The following is a 23,343-nucleotide window of genomic DNA, read 5'->3' on the forward strand; positions in this document are numbered from 1 at the left end:
GCAGAGCCCCAGCCCACCGCACAGGGATGCTGCAGGGAGCATGTTCTCTGTGTCGCTCTTAACTCCAGCGGGCAGTGGGCAGAAGAGCAGCAGAAAGGCAGAAAGAGGGACCCAAGGCCCCAGAAAGCACCCCACTTCCAGTCAGCCCAGGATGGGTGAAGGACCTGGGCAGTGAGGTGGGAGGCAGGTCCGGAGGAGGGAGCCAGGGAGAGCCACAGGAGCCTGACATTGGGGGATGAGCAGGAAGGTGGGGACAGCTGCTGCCTCAGTACTTGGGGACCTTGCTGTAGTCTTCACTGTGGATGCGCCGGCACAAGCAGATGGACAGGAGCATCCCCAGGAGCTGTGGAGGGAGAGGGCAGGATCAGACGGAGGCAGGGCTGTGGAGGTGCCAGAGGGCGGCTCGCTGTCTGGGTCAGTCCACGAGGTTCGACCCAATCAAGTGGATTCTCGACTCAAGCCTGGGAGCTGAGGGACCAGTGGTGGGGCCAGTCCTGCTGCAGGACCTCCAGAAGCTGATGGACCGACTCACCACCCCCACCCCAGGGCATCCTCGGAGCAGGGACAATGGAGGGAGGGGGTGGAGGGGAGGGTCCCCAGACCTCAATGAGAGCGACGCCCACACACACGCCCAGGATGATGCCCAGGTTGCTCTGCAGCCACTCCTGCACCTTCTTCATGCAGCCCTGCAAGGGGAGAATACGCCACGTCACCCCACGCGGCATCACCAGGTGCCTGCGGATGGGGGTCTCTGTTGCTAGACCAGGTGAATGAATGAATACAAAGAAGAAGATACAGATGAGAGGAATCAAGGCAGGAACAGTTCAGGGAAGGAAGGACAGACAGCAGCCCAGGAGAGCCTGGGGGGACTGGATCTGTACCCTTGGGCTCCCCCAAGTGTGGCCCACAGTCCACATACCTCCTTGTACACGGGCCATTTGCTGGGGTCGTTGACACTCGAGCCCCCACTGCTGGAGACCACACAGAAGCCCGTCGTCACCGAGAGGCTGTCATTGTTCTTTTTCTCACAGGAACAGGGGAAGGTGACGTCCGTGCGGTTCATGAGCTCGGCGTTCTCCGTCCAGTTCATGAAGCTGTCCCAGCCGCAGCAGCCCCCCTGGACAAAGGAGGGGGGCAGGATACTGGGGGCACCGCTCACTCGGGCCTCCTGTGGAGGCTCAGCTCTGCCGCTGGCCGGCTCTCCAGGTCCCACCAAACCCCCAGGATTAGAGTTTCGGTTTCACTTTGGTGTTTTGAGAATCGCAGGGGATGGAAAGGGCCTTGCAGGAAACACATACCATAAACTTCATACCACAGGAAATGAAAGTCAGGACCAGCACTAATACCGAGCAGGAGAAGAGGGAAGTTCAAGTTGAAAGGCGGAACACAGGTGTGGGGATCTGAGGTAGGCAGAGGCCACGCAGCTGAGAGCAGGGGTCTGGACTTAGGTGACTGGGGCCCCATCCCCATCTGCAGCCTCAGCTGCTCTCCTTGGGCAAAGCACTGGCCTCAGTTTCCTCATCTGCAAAATGGGGCTACCAAGGGGTCAAGGGAGGCAGTGTGTCCAGCACAGGTGTGGAGAGCACAGTAGCTGCCCAGGAAAGCCCAGCCCCACTACATGCTCAGCATGAGCCCTGAGTTTCCTGGTTGCCAGAGTGAAAAAGGAAACACGGCCCAGATGGCTTAGGTAGAGCAGAAAATGCTCTCGTTGCAGAGATGAAGAAAGACTTTGTGGACTCTGTGTGCTTAAAGGAGCCTCCGTGGGCTTGCGAAGGGGACCCTGAGAAGTTTGGGGTCACATCTAGGCTTGGATTCCTGATAACTCAGGATCTCAGGACTTGGGGGGCCAGACATTTCCCCAGAAGGTGGAAGTTCAGTGGGGGAAAAAGACTCCTTTCAAATCCTGGCCCTGCCCTGTACTTCTCTGAGCACCAGCGACCTCATCTGGAGAATGGGCTGATAACAGTCTTTGTCCCAGGGCCCCTGGGAGGATTAAAGAGGTGAGCTCATGCCACTGTCCCAGCAGCTGTCCACTCCCACCTGCTTCCGACCTACCTCAGGGTGGGGAGTCCCAGACTGTGGGCCCAGGGGCCAGCAGGGGGCGTGCCAAGCATGCTCAGGGCCACAGTCAATCGGCGCCAGCACATCCTAAGTAGCCAAGTGTCCAGCTCCCACACAGAGAGGAGGAGGCGACAGCCGGGGTGGGGTTGGGAGCAGGATTCAGGACCATCAAAGGGGATGGGCGGGAGTGGTCACTGGGCTTGTTTCTGTGCGTGGTGATTGATTCACCATCAAGGCCAACTGGGAACCTGGCCTGTCAGTCAATCAGCTGGTCAGTCTGTCCGTTGTTTTGTCACTCAGTGAGTCAATCAATCTGTCATTGATCGCCCATCAGTCAAGACATTCATTTAAATCAATGTGACTGGCAGTCGGTAGTTCTGTCAGTCGATTAAGCTGTCGATCACTTAGTCAATCAATTGGTCTCTCATTTTAACTGAGGTAAAATACACCCACTCAACTGTCCAAATTTGCCCGTGGCCATAACCCCCTGCACACCCCAATCTTGTCCCAAGTGCCCAAGTCATCTTGATGAACTTTACATATAGCCACACGTCACTTAACGTATTCAGAGAAATGCAGCATTGGGCAGATTCCTCGCTGGGTGAACCTCGCAGAGTCTTCTTAATGAGTCTAGGCCCTGGGAACCGCCATCACGTGTGCGGCCCCTTGTCGGCAACCAAACCTCAAGTAATGTTCCACCATGCACCTGGTGTCACCACCACCCAGATGTGGGGAGACGTTGCCTTCCCTGCAGAAGGCTCCCTGAGGCACCTCCCCAGAAGTGACCTCCATTCAGACTCATGTCAATAAAGCAGCCTGGCACCAGGGTCCCCCATAGGGTGAGCTCCCAGCACTCCCTAGCCTGGCTTGAGAGGACAGTGGACAGCTGTCGCCTCTCTCTGGCCACCCACGGGAGCACGGATAGCCACAGAGCAGCCCCCAAGACCCCGGGCCCCTGAGCCAGGATCTGTGGTGGTGGCAGGTGTGCCAGGCAGGGAGACGACTCAGGAGCCCCCATCCCAGCAGATGCACACTCACGTGCAAACTTGCAGCCCTGCAGTCTGTAGGCACGTCCAGGAATGTGGCTGCCTGGACCCCACCATGCAGACACACACAGGCCAGGAGCCTCACAGTGGCCGCCCCCCCAGCCCCTCTTACCCGAGCCTGCACGTAGTCCCAGGTCTCCTGCAGGCTGTCCTCGTGACCGTCCCTGTACTCCCGAATGAGTTTAGTTACGATGTCGCCCATCTCCTCCTTCAGCTGCAGAGGGGACAGAAAGGATGGAGGTCAGAGCCCCTGAACCCTGCGTCCCCCCTCCAGCATCCTGGGGACACGCTCACAGTGTGAAAGCATTTCATTGTTCATTCCCACCACTTCTCAACCAGCCCCGTGCTGGTCCCCATGCTAAGCCAAGGTCTGCTGAGCCCTCAGCAGCTACATGGCCCCTCAAAGGGGAGCCTGCATGCCACGGCCTGCGACCACTATTGGGGACAAACACCCACGTCCTCCCACTGGCCCATGAGGCCCTACATCATTGGCTCCTCCTCTTCCTAGACCCCATGCTGTTCTTGCTTCCTCTGCTTCAGTTACACAGGTCTCTTGGCTGTCTTCACGTAGGCACACGCTGGCCCCAGGCCTTGGCACCTGCTGTTCTCTCCTCCTAGAATCCTCTTCCCCCATACAATGACATAATTCACTCTTCCTCTTCCTTCAGGGTCCTGTTCAAGTGTCACCTCCTCAGGAAGAACTTGCTGCACCTCCCTAAACAAGGGTATCCCTTCTGTAGCCCCCACCACTCCCTCATCCCTCCCAGGCTCTCATCATGCAAAAGAACTGTTGTGGTTTTGCTCAGTGTCATCACATGCTCATTTGTTTTCAGGGTGTGTGGTCTCTCTCCTCTGCTAGGGCAGCTCCGTGGGGGCAGGGACTGTCCAGAGAAGACTGTCCAGAGTGGGCGCGCAGCACATGTGAGTGACGGATTTGCACGTAACCACTGCTAGTTACCACACAGTAGGGCCATATGCCTGCACTGCCGGTTAATCCATCCCCACCACACCTACCCCAGGTCACAGAGGAAGGAAGACAGTGAGCTAGGCTCAGCCTTCTGCTTCCACTGACTGGGCTGCACGTCTCAGAACAAGGGCCTTCGAGACTGCAGGGGAGACACTTGGGGAAGGCCCCAAGATCTGCCAGTCTGGGAGCTCAGAATCAACTTCCGTGTCCCCACCCCCAGCACATGTGGGGGCCAGGTCCCAAGTAGCAACTGGGTTCAGACACCTTTCCATGACCTGGCTGCCAGCCCCGGGCCCCTACATCCTGACTGCGCTGGCTCCCTCCCATGCTCTGGAATTCAGAGTCCCTAGCTGAGCAACAGAGAAGCAGCTCACGTTCACTAACCCACAAAGAAAACACTGATTTACAAACAAGGAAGAGGAATGGTGCAGGGCACAAAAGAAAGTGAGCGGCCCAAGGGTCTCTCTGGGCTCTGAAGAGAGGCTGTCGCTGCCACAGCTTTTCAAGAACATGTCAGCTGTGCAACGAGGGTAAACCAGAACCAGCCTCCAGAGCTGAAAGGCAGCTTCGCCGCCCCCTCCCCTGAGAAGCCCAGGGGCTCCAGGTGGAAGAAGGGGGCCCATGAGAGCTGGTCCGGGCCTGGCCCCACCTGCCCCTGCCCTCCCTCAAGGGCCCTCCCTGGCATGCTGGCACAGACCAGCTGGTGATGGACAACTCTACAGCTGGGGGACCTGGGGCGGGGGTGGGGACCGGGGCAGGAGTACCCAGAGGGTTCATGAGAAAGCAGGGGTCAGGGGATGCGATGAAGGCCTCAGGCAGAGGCTTTTGGAGCGTGACTCTGACCCCTGAGAGCAGGCTTCCGCCTGGCCCCACAGACACCGCGAGCAAGCACTGTGCTTGGGGAACCCACATCCTCCAGATAGACCTGCTGCTCTCGCCTCATGAACCTGGGAAGCCAGCCCCGCCACCCCCAACTGCTCTCTGTTTGATAAAACTCTGAACGGGATGCTTTTTTGTTTGATTCTCACAGGCCTCTACCCTTTATCAAGTTCTCCCGTCAGTGACTCAACACTAGACTCGCGGTTGTCACTTTCAATGCATTATCTCACTTTAATCCTCAGAGCAGACCTGTGGCCTAGGGATCATGCCTTTATTTTAGAGATGGAGACAACAAGGCCCAGAGAGGTTAATTAACTTGCCCCAGGTCACACCGCCAGCATATAGAAGAGAGATGTAGACCCAGGCTTATCTGATTCCAGAACCCCAGTTTTTACCTATTAAGTTTCATCAGCATTTAAACCACAGAACCATACCTTGAAGTAGATCAAGGTAGTTTTAAGGAGGGCCCAGAGAAGCTAAGAGATTTCCCCGTGTCACAGAGCTAGGACTCTCTGCCTACAAATCTTGGGTCTTCATGCCCCAACCATCTCAGTTCCTTCTCTGCTCCCCAGTGAGTAAAAGGTCCCAGGGGTATGGAAAGGAGTGGGGAGGGATGGAAAGTAGGGGGGTGTGGAGAGGAGGAGGGTCCCCAGAGGCATTTGCCCCAGAGGCATTTGCAGGGCCAGCCACCTGTCCCACACCCTACCTGTCCCACATCCTTCCTGTCCCCCTGCCCCGCCCCCGCTCCCTCCCCCACCCCACTAACCTAGGCCTTATTTATACCCCAAGTGGCTATCACAGCAGCCCAGACTTCTCTGTTTCAGGGAAGGTGGAAGAAGCTGGGTGGTTTCCTGAGGTTGGTGGTTTCCATGGAAACACCCTGTCATCCTCCAGCCCAGAATGTGGCTGAGGCTCCTAGTCAGGCCAGGGGGACCATGGCCACAAGGGGTGGTGCAGTGGATGCCTAGGGATCCCTAGGCCCAGGAGGCTGTGCTGGGAGCCTGGGAGGTCACCCTGGCAACCAGGTAATTCCTTAGACAAGCAAGAGCAGGGATGGGGAGTAGAAGTTCACCCTCTCACTTCACTCCGGCAGGGGCCCTCTGTGGTTTCTGCCTGCCCTGCATCCATTCTCCCTTCCTCTTGAGTTAGCAGCTTCTTTCCTTAAAGGTAACCACCCCTCGGACCCTCCCAGTAGCGGGAAGTCCTTCTCCCTTGCTGTCATGGGCAGGCAGTGATCCAAGCTACCACTCAGTGCCATCCACGCCCTGGGCACCAGTGGATCAGGGTGGGCATGTGAGCCAAGGTCACACGAGCCCGCTCTTTCTGCTAATCAGGTGGGATGAGGGCCTTAGCTGCTGGAACTGGAGGCCCCACTGGAGACTGCCTGCCTGAGAAGGGAGCCCACGGGGGAGGGCAGGGCCAAGGGAGGGAGAGGGGGAGAGTCCTGGTGGCAACCTCTGGCAAGTTGGGTCTAGCGGAGCCTGCAGCCAGCGCCAGCCAATTGCAGTTGCGTTATTGTCCCACGCAATAAAGAGCCCTGCCCTGGTGCCAAGGGAAAATGCAGGACCACTTATTTTTAAATGACAAAGAATTTCTAGAAGTAGCAGCAGAATAGCAAAGCAAGCAGGGCCCCTTCCAAGTGTGGGATCCTCTGTGATGGCTCCAGTCGTGTGCCTGGGAGCCAGCCCTGCCCAAGACCATCCTCCTCATTTTCCCAGAGAAGAAAACAGAGATTTGGAGAGCCAAGACAGCGCCCCAATATCACACGAGAGCTGACATGTGCAGAAGCCCAGGCCAAACAGCAAACGACCCACCCTCTCCACCGACCCCCCATCCACTATCCTCCCGCTGATCTCCTTTCTCTCTGGCAACGCTGCGCTGCTCTCCCACCCTGCGGTGTGACTGCACAGAGAGGCAGAATTGGGAGAGTCCAGCCTATCATCCAAATGTAAGAATCCTTCCCAGATTTCTCCAGGCTGGATTTAAATGCTCCCTGTGATGGGGAGCTCAGTATCACCCAACACGGCACACTACGGGATTGGGGGTCTTGATGAAAGTGATTCATTTGAAGTTCAGCCACGTGACCTTGACCCACGGCTGTTAGCTCTCATTCTACCCCCCTTCCAGGTCCCAGCTGCTGCCATCCAGAAAAAAATCAAATCACCCCCTCCCAAGACAAACACCCTCAAGCGTATTGGAGGTCAGAGCACGCTCCCCTTTGCCCTGCCCCCAGTATCGGTTCCCTTGCGCCTTTGACCCCTCCTTGGAGCAGCGTCCAGACACCCCACCTTGCTCTTTGATGAACCAAATGACCCTTAGAGGGAGACATGCAGAATGCAGTGTAATGGGCCTGCACATTCCCAGCCGCTCCCCGGGATCCCTCCCGACACATTGCCAGGCGCCTCCTGGCACAGAGAGCAGATCTGAGGCGACATCCTGCATCCTGATAGTTAATGACGCCCCTGCCACGGCAAATGTGGGCGGCATGGCTCCTTCACTTAGTGACCACCCCAGCCCACCCCTAAAGCCTGGCTGCAAGCCTCATAGCCAGCTACCCAGAAGTCAGCGGGGGAGCCACATCATGCTCCCCCCCCCCCAGGTAAGCTCCATGAGGGCGGGGCCTGGGCCAGGTGCCACCTCCAGCCATGAAGCCGCCCAAGCACAGTCAGTGGGTACAGGAGGGTCTCCTCCCTAGCCTCTCCAGGATCCCTTTGCAGAAAGACAGATCTATGCTTCCTGCTGCAGAGGGAAGATAAAGGCCACCGTCCCCTATCCAGGCTCCAGTTGCCTCCCCCCAGGCTAGGAGAAACCCAATCCAGGGGTCAGGAAGTTTCCATCTGGCAGAACAGCATTATCCTGGAGAAACCCGTTTTACCACCTGTGCCATTAGGGCTGGGCATGCGGGCTACTGCTGGCTATTGCAGGCTTCTTGGGAGGGAGAAGGAGGAGGACAAAGGAAATCACAGTTCTCCCAGCCAATCCCCCTGCGGAGCCCGCAGCCACCAGGCTTAGCCACTGCCACCCTCCCCTGCCAGCTGCGACCCAGACCTTGGAACCCTTTCCCTCCAAGCTCTCAGCCCCAGCCTTCTGCTCCAGCCCTGACAGAACTTCTTCAGCCTCGCAGCCTCACCCGTGCAGGCTGATTAGTGATTGAGCACCAAGGCCCAAGCCAAGGCCGACATCCAGCAGGTTCCAGAAGAAACAATATACATTCACTTGCTTCCTCCTCACCCTCTCCCACACCCCCACTACCTGGCGAGAACAAGTCAGAACCCCAGAGTGTCAACTCGGAATGGCCCAGGAGGTCACCCGAGGCTCGGAAAGGCCAGGGAACTTGTCCCAGGCCACACAGCAATCAGTGATAGTGTGTCCTCTAGCACAGGGCCCCTGCATTTCTGACCTGGGCTATACCCACAAAGGGGGCTTGGATGAATAATCAGGTAATGAAACAGAGGGATCTTCGCACCCAAGGCCTGCTTGCCACAGCCCTCGCTAACACAAACTCTGGTGGCACTTAGGGGCCCTCCCGAGGCGGTAATGAAGTTAACAATGGTGACCTAATAAACACTTGGGGAGTTGCCAGTAACCACCTGCCCTGCCTTTGCCACAGGCCGGTGCTCTTCATCCTCACCGCAGCTCCCGGCCGTGTGCTCCGGGCTGAGAAACATGGCTAGAAGTCACATGTTCCCTGGGGACACCTCCATGGGGTGAACAAAACTCATAACCAGCCTCGCTTCCATCGGATTCGATCGTGCAGATGAGTTGTACATGGTATTTTTGGTTTTCAAAGTGTTTTTGGGTTTCAGAATTGCAGATAAGGGACAGTGGACCTATAGGGTCAACTGAGGCACAGAGCCCAAGCCACTTGCCAGGGCTCACAGAGCGGGGGTTCCGGTGTGGACAGTTCTGGAATCGAGCCCTCGGCCACCACTCTGTATTTTACTGAAGTGCTGCAGTCGGTGCTCATGCAACCCTCTACCTCAGGGGGGACCTGGTTGGTTTCTTCTCTTTAGTTTACAGTCTGAGAACCCAGAGCTTGGCCCAAGGCCCCCCAGCCTCCCTGGACAGCCCTAGAAACAATGGCTGAGGAGAGCATGGGGCAGGAAGGCCAGATAGTAGCCCTGGAATTCAGCTGCAGGAGGAGCCCAGGGCTCTGTCCCTCCCCCTGCCCAGGAGGCTGGGAGAGTGGGGAAAGAGCAGCCCTTGGTTTTCAAAAGGCCTTTTTCCTTCTGGCACAGACAGGCCCCGCCTCCCAGCTGGGCCTCATCTGCGGGATAAACACCAGCGAGGGTGTGTTTAGTCTCCCACAGGGTTTACAATGTAAGGGGAAAGGAAAAATAAATCGTTCATTCCAACTCTGGTGATAGCGTGGCGCCAGAACTTCCCCAGCAAAGCCAGGAAATTTCCCCCTGCCTTCCAGAAAAGGAGGTGAGCCAAGGAGAGGGGGCTGGGGGCCAGGGGTGCGGGAAGTGGAGCCTGGAAGGGGGGCAGAGGCAGGGCCCAGTGGGGCAGGGGAGACCATCTGGTATAGAGTCAGGGGAGCTGTTTCTCTGGATGAGCCCTGCCCTGGGGCCGTGGGACTCTGCTGAGGTCCAGTGCCTGCGGTCTGCCAAGCAGAGATGACCCCAGCTCCTGGGGAGGGAAGAGGGAACAGACGAGGCATGGACCTGGGGAGAGGGATCGCTGGAAACCTCCACTCTGTAGCATCAGAGCCCTGCGTGACCCTGGTCAAGCCACTTTGGTTTTCTGGACCTCGGTTCCTTAAGCTGGGAAATGTCAACCAAACTATGTATCAAGTTACTGGCTCAGCTCTTGGCATGCGGCTGGCGTCCATTACATGGGTGCCATCTTTGTTACTGGGAGATGGGAAAACACTCACAGTGGGTGAAATGGTGGTCTGGCCAAGACCCCAGAGTGGCAGAGTTGACCAGATGCTGGTTCCTAGGAGCCAGTTCCCCAGGACTCTTATTATCCACCCTGACTCTAAGAGCCACTGACTGGATCCCAGAGGAGCCCCAGATTTTCGAGGGCAGAAGTGAAGACGTGATCTCACAACCCTTCTACTGGGAAATGAGTTTCACTCCCCTAAACACTGGCTTCCTGCTCATAGCCTAGCGAGTTTCCTTTCATGTACTGAAACCACTATTTCCCCCTTTTGTCCTGGCTGCCAGGAAGCTCAGTCTTCAGGTTATCCCTCAGCTGCCATGAGTATTTCTCCCTTGGTTTCAGCAACCATGACCTTCCTCTCTCACTGTGCATTCTAATCGCTCTCATTTTAATTTTAGCTTCGCTGTGCCTATATTGGAAGACAGCTCCAATTCTAAGAAACAGGTTGGGTGTGCATTATATGCAAATAAAGTAGATTCAGCTAGGAAGCCAGGCTGCCTGGGTTCAAATCCTGGTTCTGCTACTTCGTAACTCTGTGACCTTTGGCCAAGTTGCTAAGATCTCACATGCACATAGTGAGTGCTCCATGAATGATAAAATTGACGGTCATAATCAACTGGCTCCCTTTTCCCTTAGGCCTCTGTCTTTAGAGTCTGAAAGCTGGACACTTCCTTTCTTAGCCTCCCTTGAAGCCAGAGCTACCTTTGTAACCCAGTCTGGAGAAGACTGATGGAGAACTTGCTTTTCTGATAAAATCTCCGTGGTAGCACTGCCTTATTCCTCTTCTTCTAGCCACTGCATCACAGATGCTGTGTGTGGTGCTGTGGCAGCCACCTTGTGACCATGAGGTGAGGGGTGTGATATAGGAATTGCACGATGAGCATGTTGGATCGCCTAAACCAGCGTCTCTGAACTTTCAAACCCCGTGTGCTGGTGCAGTCCACAACAAACGTCCTTAGAGTTCAAGCCACAGTACATCTGATTTTCTATTCCTTAAAGCTGAATACCTTTCCCTCTGACACAGGACTAAAGCTTTTATTGACTGTCTCCTCCCTGGGCCTCATTGTGTAGATGAATGGCAGGGATTTAATATTACTAAGGTGCCTTAATAACGAGAACAACAAACAAGTACTGAGCCCTGATGGTACCAAGTGCTGTGCTAAGTGTTTCACTAGGATAATCTCACCAAATCCTTCGAATGGCCCCGAGAGTTCAATTTTATTACTGTCTTCAGTTTGCAGAAGGTGAAACAGGCAAAGAGAGGCAGGTGGTTTCCCCGAGCCACACAGCTGGGCAGTGGTGGGGCATAGCAGAGATCCAGGCTCAGCAGCGACTCTACCCCACACACTCCTTTCCCCTCCAAAGATCCCCCATTTGATTACAGGGAACAGGGCACTGCTCTGGCGCTTACTGGTGTGTCTGTGACAACTAAAAGGCCTCTTGTCTATCCCCTGCCTCACCCTGCCCACTGGGAAAATCCCTCTGTGTTCGCTGGTCCAGCCAGGGGGAGGGTCTTACCTGGCCCATGCGAAAGTAGAACATAGTCCCAGCAGCCACCTGGGCGATGAGGATCAGGAGGAGGAAGGTAAAGTACTGAGGACACAGAGAAGGCACAGTCAGCCGAGGGTCCCCCACCAGGGGCACCCATACCCCTCAGGGTCCCGGGTGTAGTGGCAGAGGGTGCACTCACCAGCCCCAGCAGACAGCGGACCTCCCTGACAGCTCCGAAGCAGCCCAGGAAGCCCATGAACATGGTGATGCTGCCCACGCCAATGAAGATGTAGGCCCCCACATTCAGCGACCTGGAAGATTCTGCAGAGAGGAGAGAAGCGCTGTCTGTGCGGCCCAGTGGCTTCACTCTCATTAAGCACAAAACCACCAGTGGGGCCCAAGTTTCCAAGGGTACACCGACATCCCCTCCGTGGAGTCAGGGGTGCTGGGGAAGCCACCTAGCCAGGAACCTGCTGCCTCACCTTTTTTGGAAGGTGCCTTCCCTGGATGCCACCCACCCCCATCTACCCTAACCTCCACCGTGCTTCAATGTTTCTCCTTGGCACTTACCAGGATTGAAAAGATCCTATGTCTTTGGGTTTTATTTTGCTCATCATCTCCCACCCCAAGAATATGAGCTGCATGAGGGCGGAGTCTTTGGTCCCTGCTGAACCCCAGCCCCGAGGACAGTGCCTGGCACAGCCAAGGGCTGCATGAATATTTGCTGAGTTAACACACCATGACTGGCAGGTCCTGCTGGACGCCAGGCCCCGAGGGCCCACCTTCCACTTTGTCAGCCTCTCTTGCCCACCTGCTGTGCCCCAGTGGCTACCCGGTGGGGGACTTTATCTGTCCAACTCATGTGTGCCCAGCAGCCTGCATGGTGCCTGGCCTGTGTTGGGCACCTGGTAAGATCTCTGTTGACCTAAAAAGTGAACAAGTGTCATGCCCATGTCACTATGTGTGCTCTGAGCCTCGTGGAAGACACACGCCATTAGAGATCTGCATAGCTCCCAGCTCTGGCCCTTGCCAGTGCTGCTCTCTGGGCCTCAGTTTCCCCTTATTCCTCTTCTTCTAGCCACTGCATCACAGATGCTGTGTGTGGTGCTGTGGCAGCCACCTTGTGACCATGAGGTGAGGGGTGTGATATAGGAATTGCACGATGAGCATGTTGGATCGCCTAAACCAGCATCTCTGAACTTTCAAACCCCGTGCTGGTGCAGTCCACAACAAACGTCCTTAGAGTTCAAGCCACAGTGCATCTGATTTTCTATTCCTTAAAGCTGAATACCTTTCCCTCTGACACAGGACTAAAGCTTTTATTGACTGTCTCTTCCCTGGGCCTCATTGTGTAGATGAATGGCAGGGATTTAATATTACTAAGGTGCCTTAATAATAACGAGAACAACAAACAAGTACTGAGCCCTCATGGTACCAAGTGCTGTGCTAAGTGTTTCACTAGGATAATCTCACCAAATCCTTCGAATGGCCCCAAGAGTTCAATTTTATTACTGTCTTCAGTTTGCACAAGGTGAAACAGGCACAGAGAGGCAGGTGCCAGATTTTCAGATGGGGGTGGGTGGCATCCAGGGAAGGCACCTTCCAAAAAAGGTGAGGCAGCAGGTTCCTGGCTAGGTGGCTTCCCCAGCCATCACACACACCATCACCAACCCTAACACAGCTCTGCCTAGTAGGCGATAGAACAGCCCATTGCAAGGATAGGGAAACTGAGGCCCAGAGAGCAGCACTGGCAAGGGCCAGAGCTGGGAGCTATGCAGATCTCTAATGGCGTGTGTCTTCCACGAGGCTCAGAGCACACATAGTGACATGGGCATGACACTTGTTCACTTTTTAGGTCAACAGAGATCTTACCAGGTGCCCAACACAGGCCAGGCACCATGCAGGCTGCTGGGCACACATGAGTTGGACAGATAAAGTCCCCCACCGGGTAGCTAACACTTGGCAGGGAGGAGAGTGGGATAAGGAAACAATCCAGATTTTCAGGTTGTGATAAGGGTCCTGAAGATGCCAAAGGGATCAGAAACTCTAGGGCAGGCAGCGGGTTGGGGTGGTGGGGAAGGCTGGTCTGAGCAGGAGACAGCTGAGCTGAGAGGACAGTGGAGAAGTCAGTCAGGTGGAGATCCGAGGGAAAAGCAGTTCAAGCAGTAGAACAGCAGGTGCAAAGTAAGCCAGTGTACAATAGCCCCCCTTATTCTTGGTTTCACTTTCTGCCCTTTCAGTTACCCACGGGCAAAGCGAGTTCTGAAAATATTGTGTATAGTAAGCTATTTTGACAGAGAGAGGACATTCACATCGCTTTTATGAGTATATTATTATAACTTCTTTTTTCAATTCATTGTTGTCTATCTCTTACTGTACCTAATTTATGAATTAAACTTTCTCATAGGTAGGCATAGGAAAAAGTACATTATCTATGGTGTTTGGGACTATTCTTGGTCTCAGGCATCCATAGGGGTCTTAGAATGAGAGTCCCCTGTGGATAAGTGGGGGCTATTTGTATGAAATAGGTGGAAAGAAGGGGAGAGAGAGTGGGCCAGTGTGGGAAAGAAGTTTGAAGGTGGTGATGCTTGAGAGGTAGAGAGAGCCCGATGGCAGGAGACCCTCTTCAGGGTCAGAAGTCCTGCTGGAGAAAGGACCAGCATTTCCCAAGAATTCCCAAAGTTCAGAGAAGCTGAGGACTCCATGCCAGCCACAGAGGGGGCGTTAGCCACTTCAGGTCACCAAAGTATGGGTGCATAGGAGGGCGTGATCCAGCTCTACTTCCTGCTCAGACAGAATGTTCTAGAGCTCAGGAAGCAACCCGGCCAGCTCATCCCACTCTCTGGGCACCAGGGCAGAGTTGCCCCCGCCTTGTTCCTCCCAGGAACCCTGAGGAAACCAGGCAGAGCCCCCACTGGGGTGAGCATGAGACCTCCTGGCCCTGGGCCCACCTTTCATTCCAGGCCCTGGGATCTGGCTCTTAGCAGTCAACATGGGCAGGGAGAGGCCTTCAAATTTCACTTTTCCTAAACTTCCTGGTTTTGGGATCCAACAAATCCTCCCAGTGCCTACGCCCTCAGAAAGAGAGCTGGCATTTCCTGGGAATCTGCTGTGTGCCAGGCCGAAACAAGACCCTTTATGGGAATGGTCTACCAAAGTTCTGAAGAGGGTGAATTTATACTCTGATTTGCCCTAATGGGTCCAGGAGCTAAGCTGACTGCCAAGGGGCCCAGCAGGTCAGGCCCCAGGGCTGAGACCCCCACCAGGATCCTCCCCTGGAGGCCAATCAAGTTGCTGGGTCCCCCACTTCATCAGAGCCGGTCCCTGTACTCACCCCAGTCTCAGGCCTGACCCAGATCTGAAAGGCTGACTTAGGGGGGACAAGCCCATCCACTGCACATGGCACAGATCTCTGGGCCTCACTGGGTTGAGCAAACTGAATGGGACTGGGGACCACGAGAAGTGGGTTCTAATCCCAGCTCTGCAACTAACATGTTCTGGCCCTGGACAAGCTGTTTGCTGAGCATCTACTTTCTTCTCCTACTTCATAAAGATGTTACAAGGATTGAAGCTATTCTAACTGTATTGAACAATCACCTAGGTAGTGCTGACTATTCACCAAGAGCTGTCCTAAACTCTTTTCAGATATTAACTTGTCTAATTTCTTTCTTTTTTTTTTTTAATAGAGGCATGTTTTATTTATTTATTTGTTTGTTTGTTTGTTTTTGTTTATACATGCACTGGGTACAGTCAGAAGCGCGGGAGGGTGAGAGAATTCACCAGAGCCAGAGCGGGGAGCAAAGCAGGCAGAAGGACCGAAGTACACTGCTGAGGGGAGCAGCGGGCGGCAGGAGAGGTCTGCGCGCCATGTGGGACCCTCCTCTGGTGGCCGGGGAGCAGCCGGGGATCGAACCAGCGCTGCAGAGGCTGCGGGCAGCTTCGCAACCCAGTGCTCAACCGCTGCGCCACCGGGGAGGCCCTAACTTGTCTAATTTCTCACAACCACCTCACAAGGTGCATCCTATCACCACATCCCCATTTGACAGAGTAGGAAGCAGAGAGGTGAAGTAAGCTGCCCAAGATCACACAGCCAGGAGTCATACTTAGCAGTCCCGAATCTGGGTTCTTTGCTACTATGCTTGCTTCTTTTTATTTATTTTAAAAAAAAAATTTTAAGATTTATTTATTCATGCGTGCAAGAACCAGAGTACAGGCCAGATGTGTGGGAGGGTGAGAGGATTCACCAGAGACAGAGCAGGAAACAGAACAGGCAGACTGACGGAAACACACTGCTGAGGGGAGCAGCGGGCGTGACAGGAGAGGTCTGCCGCGCTATGTGGGTATCTCCCTGGCCAGCTGGGATGGTACCCACGCTGCAGAGGCTGCGGACAGCTTCATGGTGCTGCACTCAACTGCCTGCGCCACCAGGGAGGCCTGCTTGCTTCTGTTTACTGAGGCATGAACACATGTCAGGCCACAAACCCCGGCTGTGCAAGGGTTCAGGGACTGGGGTCTCAGGAGCATGTCACTGGTTCACATTCCAGTCCCCAACCTGCTGGCTGTGTGCGCTCAGACAAATCACTGGCCCTCCCCATTCCCTCCATTGTAGTGCCCAGCCCCGTGGATGCACAGTGAAGATTCGGCTGGGCGAGAGAGGGGCCGTACCACACAGTCCAGCACATAACAGGTCAGGAGCCCTGGTTCCCAGCTCTGACCCTCACCTGCTGGGTGACTCTCAGCAAGGTTTTCCCTCTGAGCCTCAGTATACCGGAGAGCAGAGTGACTGTGCTAGCATCTGGGTGTTTCTGAACCCTACTGTCCTGGGGAACCACCTGGGAACTTTTCCAAAACTATATGCTCCAGGGGCCTCCCTAGTGGCACTAGGGGTTAAGACGCAGCACTGTGAAGCTATCCGCAGCCACTGCAGCAGGAGTTCGATCCCCGGCCTGGGGGTGACATACGTGGTGCAGCAGACTTCTCCTGACTTGCCCGCTGCTCCCATCAGCAGTGTATTTCAGTAAGCCTGCCTGTTCTATTCCCTACTCTGTCTCTGTGAACCCTCTCAGCCCCCGCATCTCTGGCCTGCACCCCAGTGCTTGTATGCATAAAAACAAAAAAAAACCTGAATGCTCCAGAGCTCACCCATGCCAGTGAGGTCAGATTCCTTGGGGGTGGGGCCTATAAAAGGCACCATGGGTGCATCTGAGGGGCCTCTGAAGTCTGGCCAACTTGGGGTTTTCAGATCTGAACATGGAGGCGGTGGGAGGAGCAGCAGGTGACTGGAGCCATGGAGCTCGGGTGCAGAGGGCAGAGTGTGGGTGGGCAGGCCTGGCCTTGAGACTTTGCCCTGTGAAGCAGTGCCTGCTGGGTGTGGGCCATAGCCCAGTAAGGGGGGAGCCTGCGTGTTATCAAGGCCCAGGAGGGTGTGCCCCATATTGGGAGTGTGTGGGGAACCTGGGCACCTGGCTGAGGCAGGGAACACAGATCTCTGGCCACAGAATGGGGGTGCAGTCTGCTGCCCCCTAGCAGAAGCCAGCACTGTCAGCCCTGGGCCACATGGATGTGGCTGGATCCATTCAGTTCTAAGGGGAGGCTGACCCCTTGGGTCCCAGGAGACAGGAGCTGCTCCTCCCACCCCCATTCTAGCCTGGCTCTGTTTTATTCAAGTCAGGCAGCTGCATGGGCCTGAGACTAACCTGCACTGAGGCAGCTGCCCGGAGGTGAGCCAAGGACACACTCGCTAAAGGGGGGTGGCATCACCGTGCAACTTGGGGTCCTCCTCTCTCAGGGTATCCCTGACAAGTCATGCAGCAAGCCTGGCAGGCTTCCTGGAGACAGTGATAGATCCGAAAGCACTCATATCTAACAGCGTGGGCTTCATTTCTCCTGCTTCTGAAGAGAATGAAAAGGGGTGTCTCCGTGTGGCTCCATGCCCCTACCACCAAGACGCTGTGTGAGCCTGAGCAGGGGCCTCGCCTCTTCAGGGCCTCATTTCCGCATTTGTAAGGCAGGGACCTGACTGCCACAGGTAGTAAGACAATTGAGGTATGCAAATGCTCGCCCCCTGCCGGGCACCTAAGGAACTCCACCAATGGCAGGACCCAGGCCCGCCCACCTTGCCCTGCAGGCACATAGGAATATCAGTGCCCGACCATCCACTGGGCGGGCCCTTCCCTACAGCTCTCAGAACTAAGAACTAAGAGACCATTTCCCGCATTTTGTTGAACTGGTAAATGGAAGGACCAATAATAAAGATGTTTTCTTGGGCCTCCCTGGTGGTGCAAGGGGTTAAGCACAGCACTGTGAAGCTATCCACAGCCTCTGCAGCATAATTTCTATCCCTGGCCAGCCAGGGAGCTACCCACATGGTGCAGCAGACCTCTCCAGTCTCACCTGCTGCTCCCCCCCAGCAGTGTATTTCAGTCAGTCTGCCTATTCTGCTCCCCACTCTGTCTCTGGTGAATCCTTTTACCACCCTGCATCTCAGACCTGTACCCCAGTTCTTGTATGCATAAATAAATAAATCTTTTTTTTTAAAAAAAAGATGTTTTCTCAAGGTCAGCACTAAGGGAAGGGGCCAGGATGGAAGAACTAGGCTCCCTCATCCCCCAGTGTTCTTTCAAAAAGAACAGCTTTGTTTGGGAAGAGAGAAATTCCTTCCAGAATCCTCTGTAGAGGGGCCCATGCGGAGTGGTCGGCAGTAGGAATAGGTGAAGGCCTCAAGGTCAGCTGGAATAGTGACCAGTTTGACTTGGAGGTTAAAGGACTGTGGGAGCTCAGCCTGTGCAGAGCTCTGCAGGGGCAGGGGGAGCAAAGGGATTCTTACGCAGGATGGCGACAAAGCTGCTCTTGTCGGCCAGGATCCACACCCCAAAGCCCAGGATCACGGCACCCAGGATCTGGAAGGAAAAGCAGGAAGTTAATGGGGGACCCGAAAATAAGTGGGTGAGGGGTGAATCCCCGCTGTCCCTGCCAGGCCAGGGAGACCTAAGGGAGCTACCTCTACCCTTCCCCAGCCCAGGGATGTCAAGGTAGCTTCAGGCTTCAATTCAACCCCACTCCCAGAAAACCCCAGCAATCCAGACAGCTGAGCCACATGTGGGGAGCCCTGCCTGCCTCCCATGCCCAGGTAGTCAAACCAAGTCTACTGACTTTAAGGGGTGCAGCCTCCTGCCAGAGGCACCCTCCTACTTCACCTACTGCCTATCCCTTCCATCCAGCCCCAGCTGGTGGACTGAGTGTCACACACAAGCTCAGAGGAAACCCCTCCATCACCTCGAACATTAAAGCCCACTTGTCCTTCAGAGCTAGCCTCCACCTTATAGAAACCTTCCTGACCCCCTCAAGCAGACTAAGGGGATCCCACTCCCTGGCAACCACCATCCAGCCCTTCTTAGCAGCCATCCCTGCTGAGTTTAGCTTTGCCGTGGGGGTCTCTGAGTAGACTGTGAGCCCCCAGAGCAGGCTGGGTTGCATGTAGCTCTGTGTCCCTGGGTACCTGGAGCTCAGGTGCTGAGGGTGCAGGGAATGACTGAGTTCACGAACCCAACTATGAATGCAGGAGTAGGAAGGTAAATAAAGGTATGGAGGATGGCAGGCGTTGGCCCAGCAATTCCCCACCATCCTTCCCTCCACCAGGGGTACCCACTACCTGCGCCACCTCTCCAGGTGGAACCCACCCTGACAATTCCCGAGGCTGGGAAGCACCTGCAGTCTGGGTGAAGGCAGAGGTTTCCCTTAGGGGTGGGAGGCCCTCCGTGATACCTGACAGGGCACCTGGCCTGGGCCCACCTGGGAGATCTCCTGCTTTGAGGGTCCCGTCCTGTCACTATCCCACCTCTATGGCAAGCACAGGGTCCCCACCTCATCTGATAATCTCAGGTGCAAGGCCAGCGGCTGCAGAGCCAGGCCTCAGACTGGGTGACACCTGCCCAGGGTTGCGGTCAGCCTGTCGCTGCTGTGATCAAGACCTGAGCCAAGGCCTGTGTGAGGGGAGAGGGGTGTTCGCCTCAGGCATAAAAATGAAGGGAACACCAAAAACTCTGACCAAGGTAAATAAGAGTTTCCAGTAATTGTTTTTAAAAGTCAGAATTAGTGGGAAAAAATCCTTATGAACAAAACATCCAATTTCTAAATAAAGGCAGGATCTTTCCTTTTGAAAGGAGCAGACCCTCAATATGGTGCGGGGCCGTTTCTGACTGAAGTCAGCACCTTATCACTGCTCCCTACTCCATACCCCCTAAAGACAGCAGCCGGTGACCTCGAAGATGAAGGGGTGATGCCACCTATCATCCCCCGCTGTCTCCCTGGAGCTCACCCCTCCTTCCCTCACTGCCTGTCAGATGGGCTAAGACATTTGTCCTAACTTTACAAATGGGGAAACTGAGGCCCCAATCTTGCCCAATTTACCCTTCAGAGACACAAAGCCAGGTCTGTCTATGAATCTAGGCCAGATGGTGGCGCGTCAACTTCGGGGATGCACGAGATCCATCCTGGGCCTCGGCCTCCACAACCAGTCTCTGGGGACAGGAAGGCCACTAACAGGTGGTGGGGGCAGAGAAGGGTCCTCCCTTGGGCTGGGGAGCCACAGACAGCACAGCTGAGAGGAAGGCAGGCTTTATAGGACCTGGGAGTTTGGTTCTAATACCCCTGAGCCCCTGCCCACCCCGGCCGTACACCTTACACCACAGCAGGCCAAGACCCAGTCGTCAGGCTGCTTCTCACCCCAGAGCCCCTGACCCGCTCAGACCTGCCCTCATGGCATCAGGGAGTACAGCCTTTCCAAAAACAGAATTTGAGGAAGGGCAGAAAATTCCCTCTGGGCAAATAATCCCAAGTAGGTCAAAATCCCGGACTGCCCAGCTAACCTCCTCAGCTCCCCTCAAGAAACCCAGGAGGGAAGTCCCTGGTGCTGCCCACTCAGCCATCTGGGGTGGGTGACAGTGGGTGGGGTTGGAACAGGACGCTGGCTGGGCCAGGTGGCCGACCACACTGGGGGAGGCACCATGGACCTCCATGCTCTATAAACCATGCTGAGGCCTCAGGGGACACCCCATGTTGACCACCCCCAGTCCCTACAGGATCTCCTGACAGGGCAATGCCAGGTGCTGGGACCTTCACAGCCAGTGGCCAGGGCCCAGCAGCGTCTGGGTCACTTCAGACCCAAGGAAAGCTGCTGGGGCAATTTTCCGGGGAGTCTAGAGTGTGGAGGGAGTGTAGGCAAGGGCGGATGGAGGCACACGCGTGCAGGTGCAAGCCCACAGAGACCAGGGTGATTTTTCCAAACCACAAATCTGATGACAGAACCTCTTTCCACTGGGTATTAAAAAAAAAAAAAAAAAAAAGCTCAGAAACCTCTCTAGAAAGCTGCACGCCTGTGCCCTGGAAAGGCACCTCTGCCCCATGCCCCAGCTGCCCGGACCCTCTCTCTACCCAGTCACACTCCAGTCCAGGAAGCTTTTGCTGACCAGCCCGACAAAGTCAAGTATCTTATCTAAGCTCCTAGAGGCCATGCCTGCCGTTCCCAGTCCTAATGTGAAGGCAAGTTTATTATCCATTTGAGCAAGTATTGGATTGAAGACCCTGCCCCAAAACGCTGAACATAAGCGCCGTGAGTGCAGACAGCACAGCTCTTCTGCTGGGGAACATCTACCCAGGCCTGGGCCCGAGAACAGAGTCTGAACACAGAGATGTCAGATACATCCCCCGTGAATGATGACCTGACAAACACTGTTCCCTGTACTTGTTCCCCCTCCCCCCTCACCCTCCTGTAATAAAAGCCACCCCCCCATCCCTCCACCCCACCCCCACACCCCACACAGCCTGATGGGCCAGCACACAGGGGCCTAACACCTGGCTCCTGCAGCAGCCCAGGAACCTTCCCTGTCTCTGGCTCTGGAGGGCAGTCTGGGGAGGGGGGCAGCAAGGGGCACTTTGGCCCAAACCATCAACCTGAATCCCTTTCTCCTCCAGACTTCTACCCGCTCCCTCCCACTCCCTTTCTCCACCAAATCTCTTGCTCCTCCTTCCCACTGCATGAGGGGAGATGAGGTGCCTGTGTCTATGAACCCCAAGCCCCCCACCTCCTAGGCTGTGGCCCAGACCCCTCTCTGTGCCTAGAACTCCCAGGTAATGAACCACAGCGTTCCCGTGCCCTGTGCTAGTCCTGGCCAGCTGGCCCTGGAAGCCTGGCCTCCACCTGTTAGGGAAGGCTTGGCTCCGGCGCAGGGACAGCTGCTTGCAGAGGCTTGAGTCAGCCGGAAGGGACCCGACCACCAAGCCGGGGAAACCCAGGTGCCCAGGGCCTCCCTGAGGTGGCTTCCAGGCCTGGCTGCCCTCCATAGAGGGTCAGAGCCACAGCCAGGGCTCAGGGAGGGAATGGGGCTGCAGCCAGGGTGGACATACAGCAGGACAGACAGACACTGGGCTGTCCAAATGCATGCGTGTACATATATGTGTATGCATATGCACTGTATCTGTGTGTGCCGGGAACATGTGTGTAAGTTTCTGTGTGTTGGGTTAAAGTTGCAAGGTGCGTGATTATTAGAATAACTATTTTCCAAACTTTCTATTACCTTATGTAACTTGGAATGTAAAACCATATTTTTCCGTAAGTAACTTATGTCTATTGTAGAAAATTTTAGAAAAGGCAGAGAAGCAAAAAGAAGAAAACCAGAATTCTCTGGAATCCCAACTCTAATGCTCAGAGGTATTTTCTTTTCCTCTCAAAATTATTCAAGTATAGGTGCATTTCAAAAACAAATTAGATCAAAATAAACATCTTATTGTATGAGCTGATTTTTAATGGTGGAGGTAAATCAACCCCATGGACAGGCCACAGCACCAGCTCTCCAAGTCACCCTCACTCCAAACCCATCTCACACATAGGCACACTCACACACACTCACACACACTCTAACATACACACAAATAATTACATATGACCACACATACACTCACGCTCTCAACATGCCCACACACACAGACATATACACTCACAGCCTGACACACTCACGCTCTCTCTCTGTCTCACACTGTCTCTGTGTCTCACACACTCTCTGTCTCACACTCACACACACACAATCCATCATCCTGGCAATCCTGAAGCAGGAGTCAGGCTGTGCCACGCCAGAGAGGAAAATTGAGGCCCCAGGAAAACCAGCTCCAGATGTGGCGCTTCCTTCCCGACAGCCCGGGGATGGGGCTGGTGGAGCCCACGAGGGCGGGTCTGGAAACAGGCACGATCCCCCTCCCCTGGTCCACAGTCCAGGCGCCTTATACCTACCTTCTGGGATTTGGGGGATAGTCCCTACAAGGGGGGCAGGTGGTCTGAGATCCAGAACTGTTACAGGCAGGTTCTTCAGGGGCCAAGACAGAACATAAAGGACTGTGGAGGTTTCCCAAACAACTCCTCATTGATGAGTAAGGGGACAGGGGGCCCCCAGGGGCCTCTCGTCCTCCAGCTCACCTCCAGCCCTGACTGGCCTGAGCGTGGGCCAGGGCCTGGATGATCCAGGAAGGGGCAGGCCGCTAGAGGAATCTGGAGCTCTGGCAGGGAGCCAGCTAGAATTCGGGAAATCTCCTGCCCCCGCTCTGTTCCATTTGGAATGGTCTGTTCCCAGCCACGTTCCACCACCATCCCCAGGCCTGGGCCCTGGAGGCCTCAGCTGGGATGCCCAGGAGGACAGTCTCTGTTGGAAGTGGTCGGTGGCGCTCGTCATACTTACAAAGAAGAGCAAGTTGAAGAGGAAGAGAAAGTATTTGGTGATTTTGATACAGGCTGAGCCCATCCTGCCGGTCCTGGAGCTCCCTGGGATGAAGAGGGAAGGCAGTTAGGTCAGCACAGGGCAAAACTGGGTTGGGATAGGAAGGGGAACCAATCAGAGGGCCCCAGATCATCCCAGCTGGCCTTCACAGCAACCCCATGAGGTCGGTACTAACACTGGTCCTGTCTTACATGATCTCCCGGCCCAGAGAGGTTAGATGACTAACTCAAAGTCACATAGCAGGGAA

The 23,343-nt window shown here is 55.2% G+C and overlaps 1 protein-coding gene across 1 annotated transcript; it reads right to left on the bottom strand.

Moving 5' to 3' along the window:
- Positions 1–265: 265 nt before the first annotated feature.
- On the bottom strand, positions 266–23,120 carry CD82 (CD82 molecule; the record flags this gene model as incomplete). Its single annotated transcript, XM_084249188.1, has 8 exons — positions 266–343; positions 603–686; positions 920–1,117; positions 3,220–3,321; positions 11,359–11,433; positions 11,531–11,652; positions 18,158–18,230; positions 23,058–23,120. 8 exons carry the CDS (start codon positions 23,118–23,120, stop codon positions 266–268), a joined length of 795 nt encoding a protein of 264 aa, XP_084105314.1.
- Between the last annotated feature and the right edge of the window lie 223 nt (positions 23,121–23,343).

The sequence above is a fragment of the Talpa europaea genome, assembly GCF_964194135.1.
Source record: "Talpa europaea genome assembly, chromosome: 1".
Taxonomy (NCBI): domain Eukaryota; kingdom Metazoa; phylum Chordata; class Mammalia; order Eulipotyphla; family Talpidae; genus Talpa; species Talpa europaea.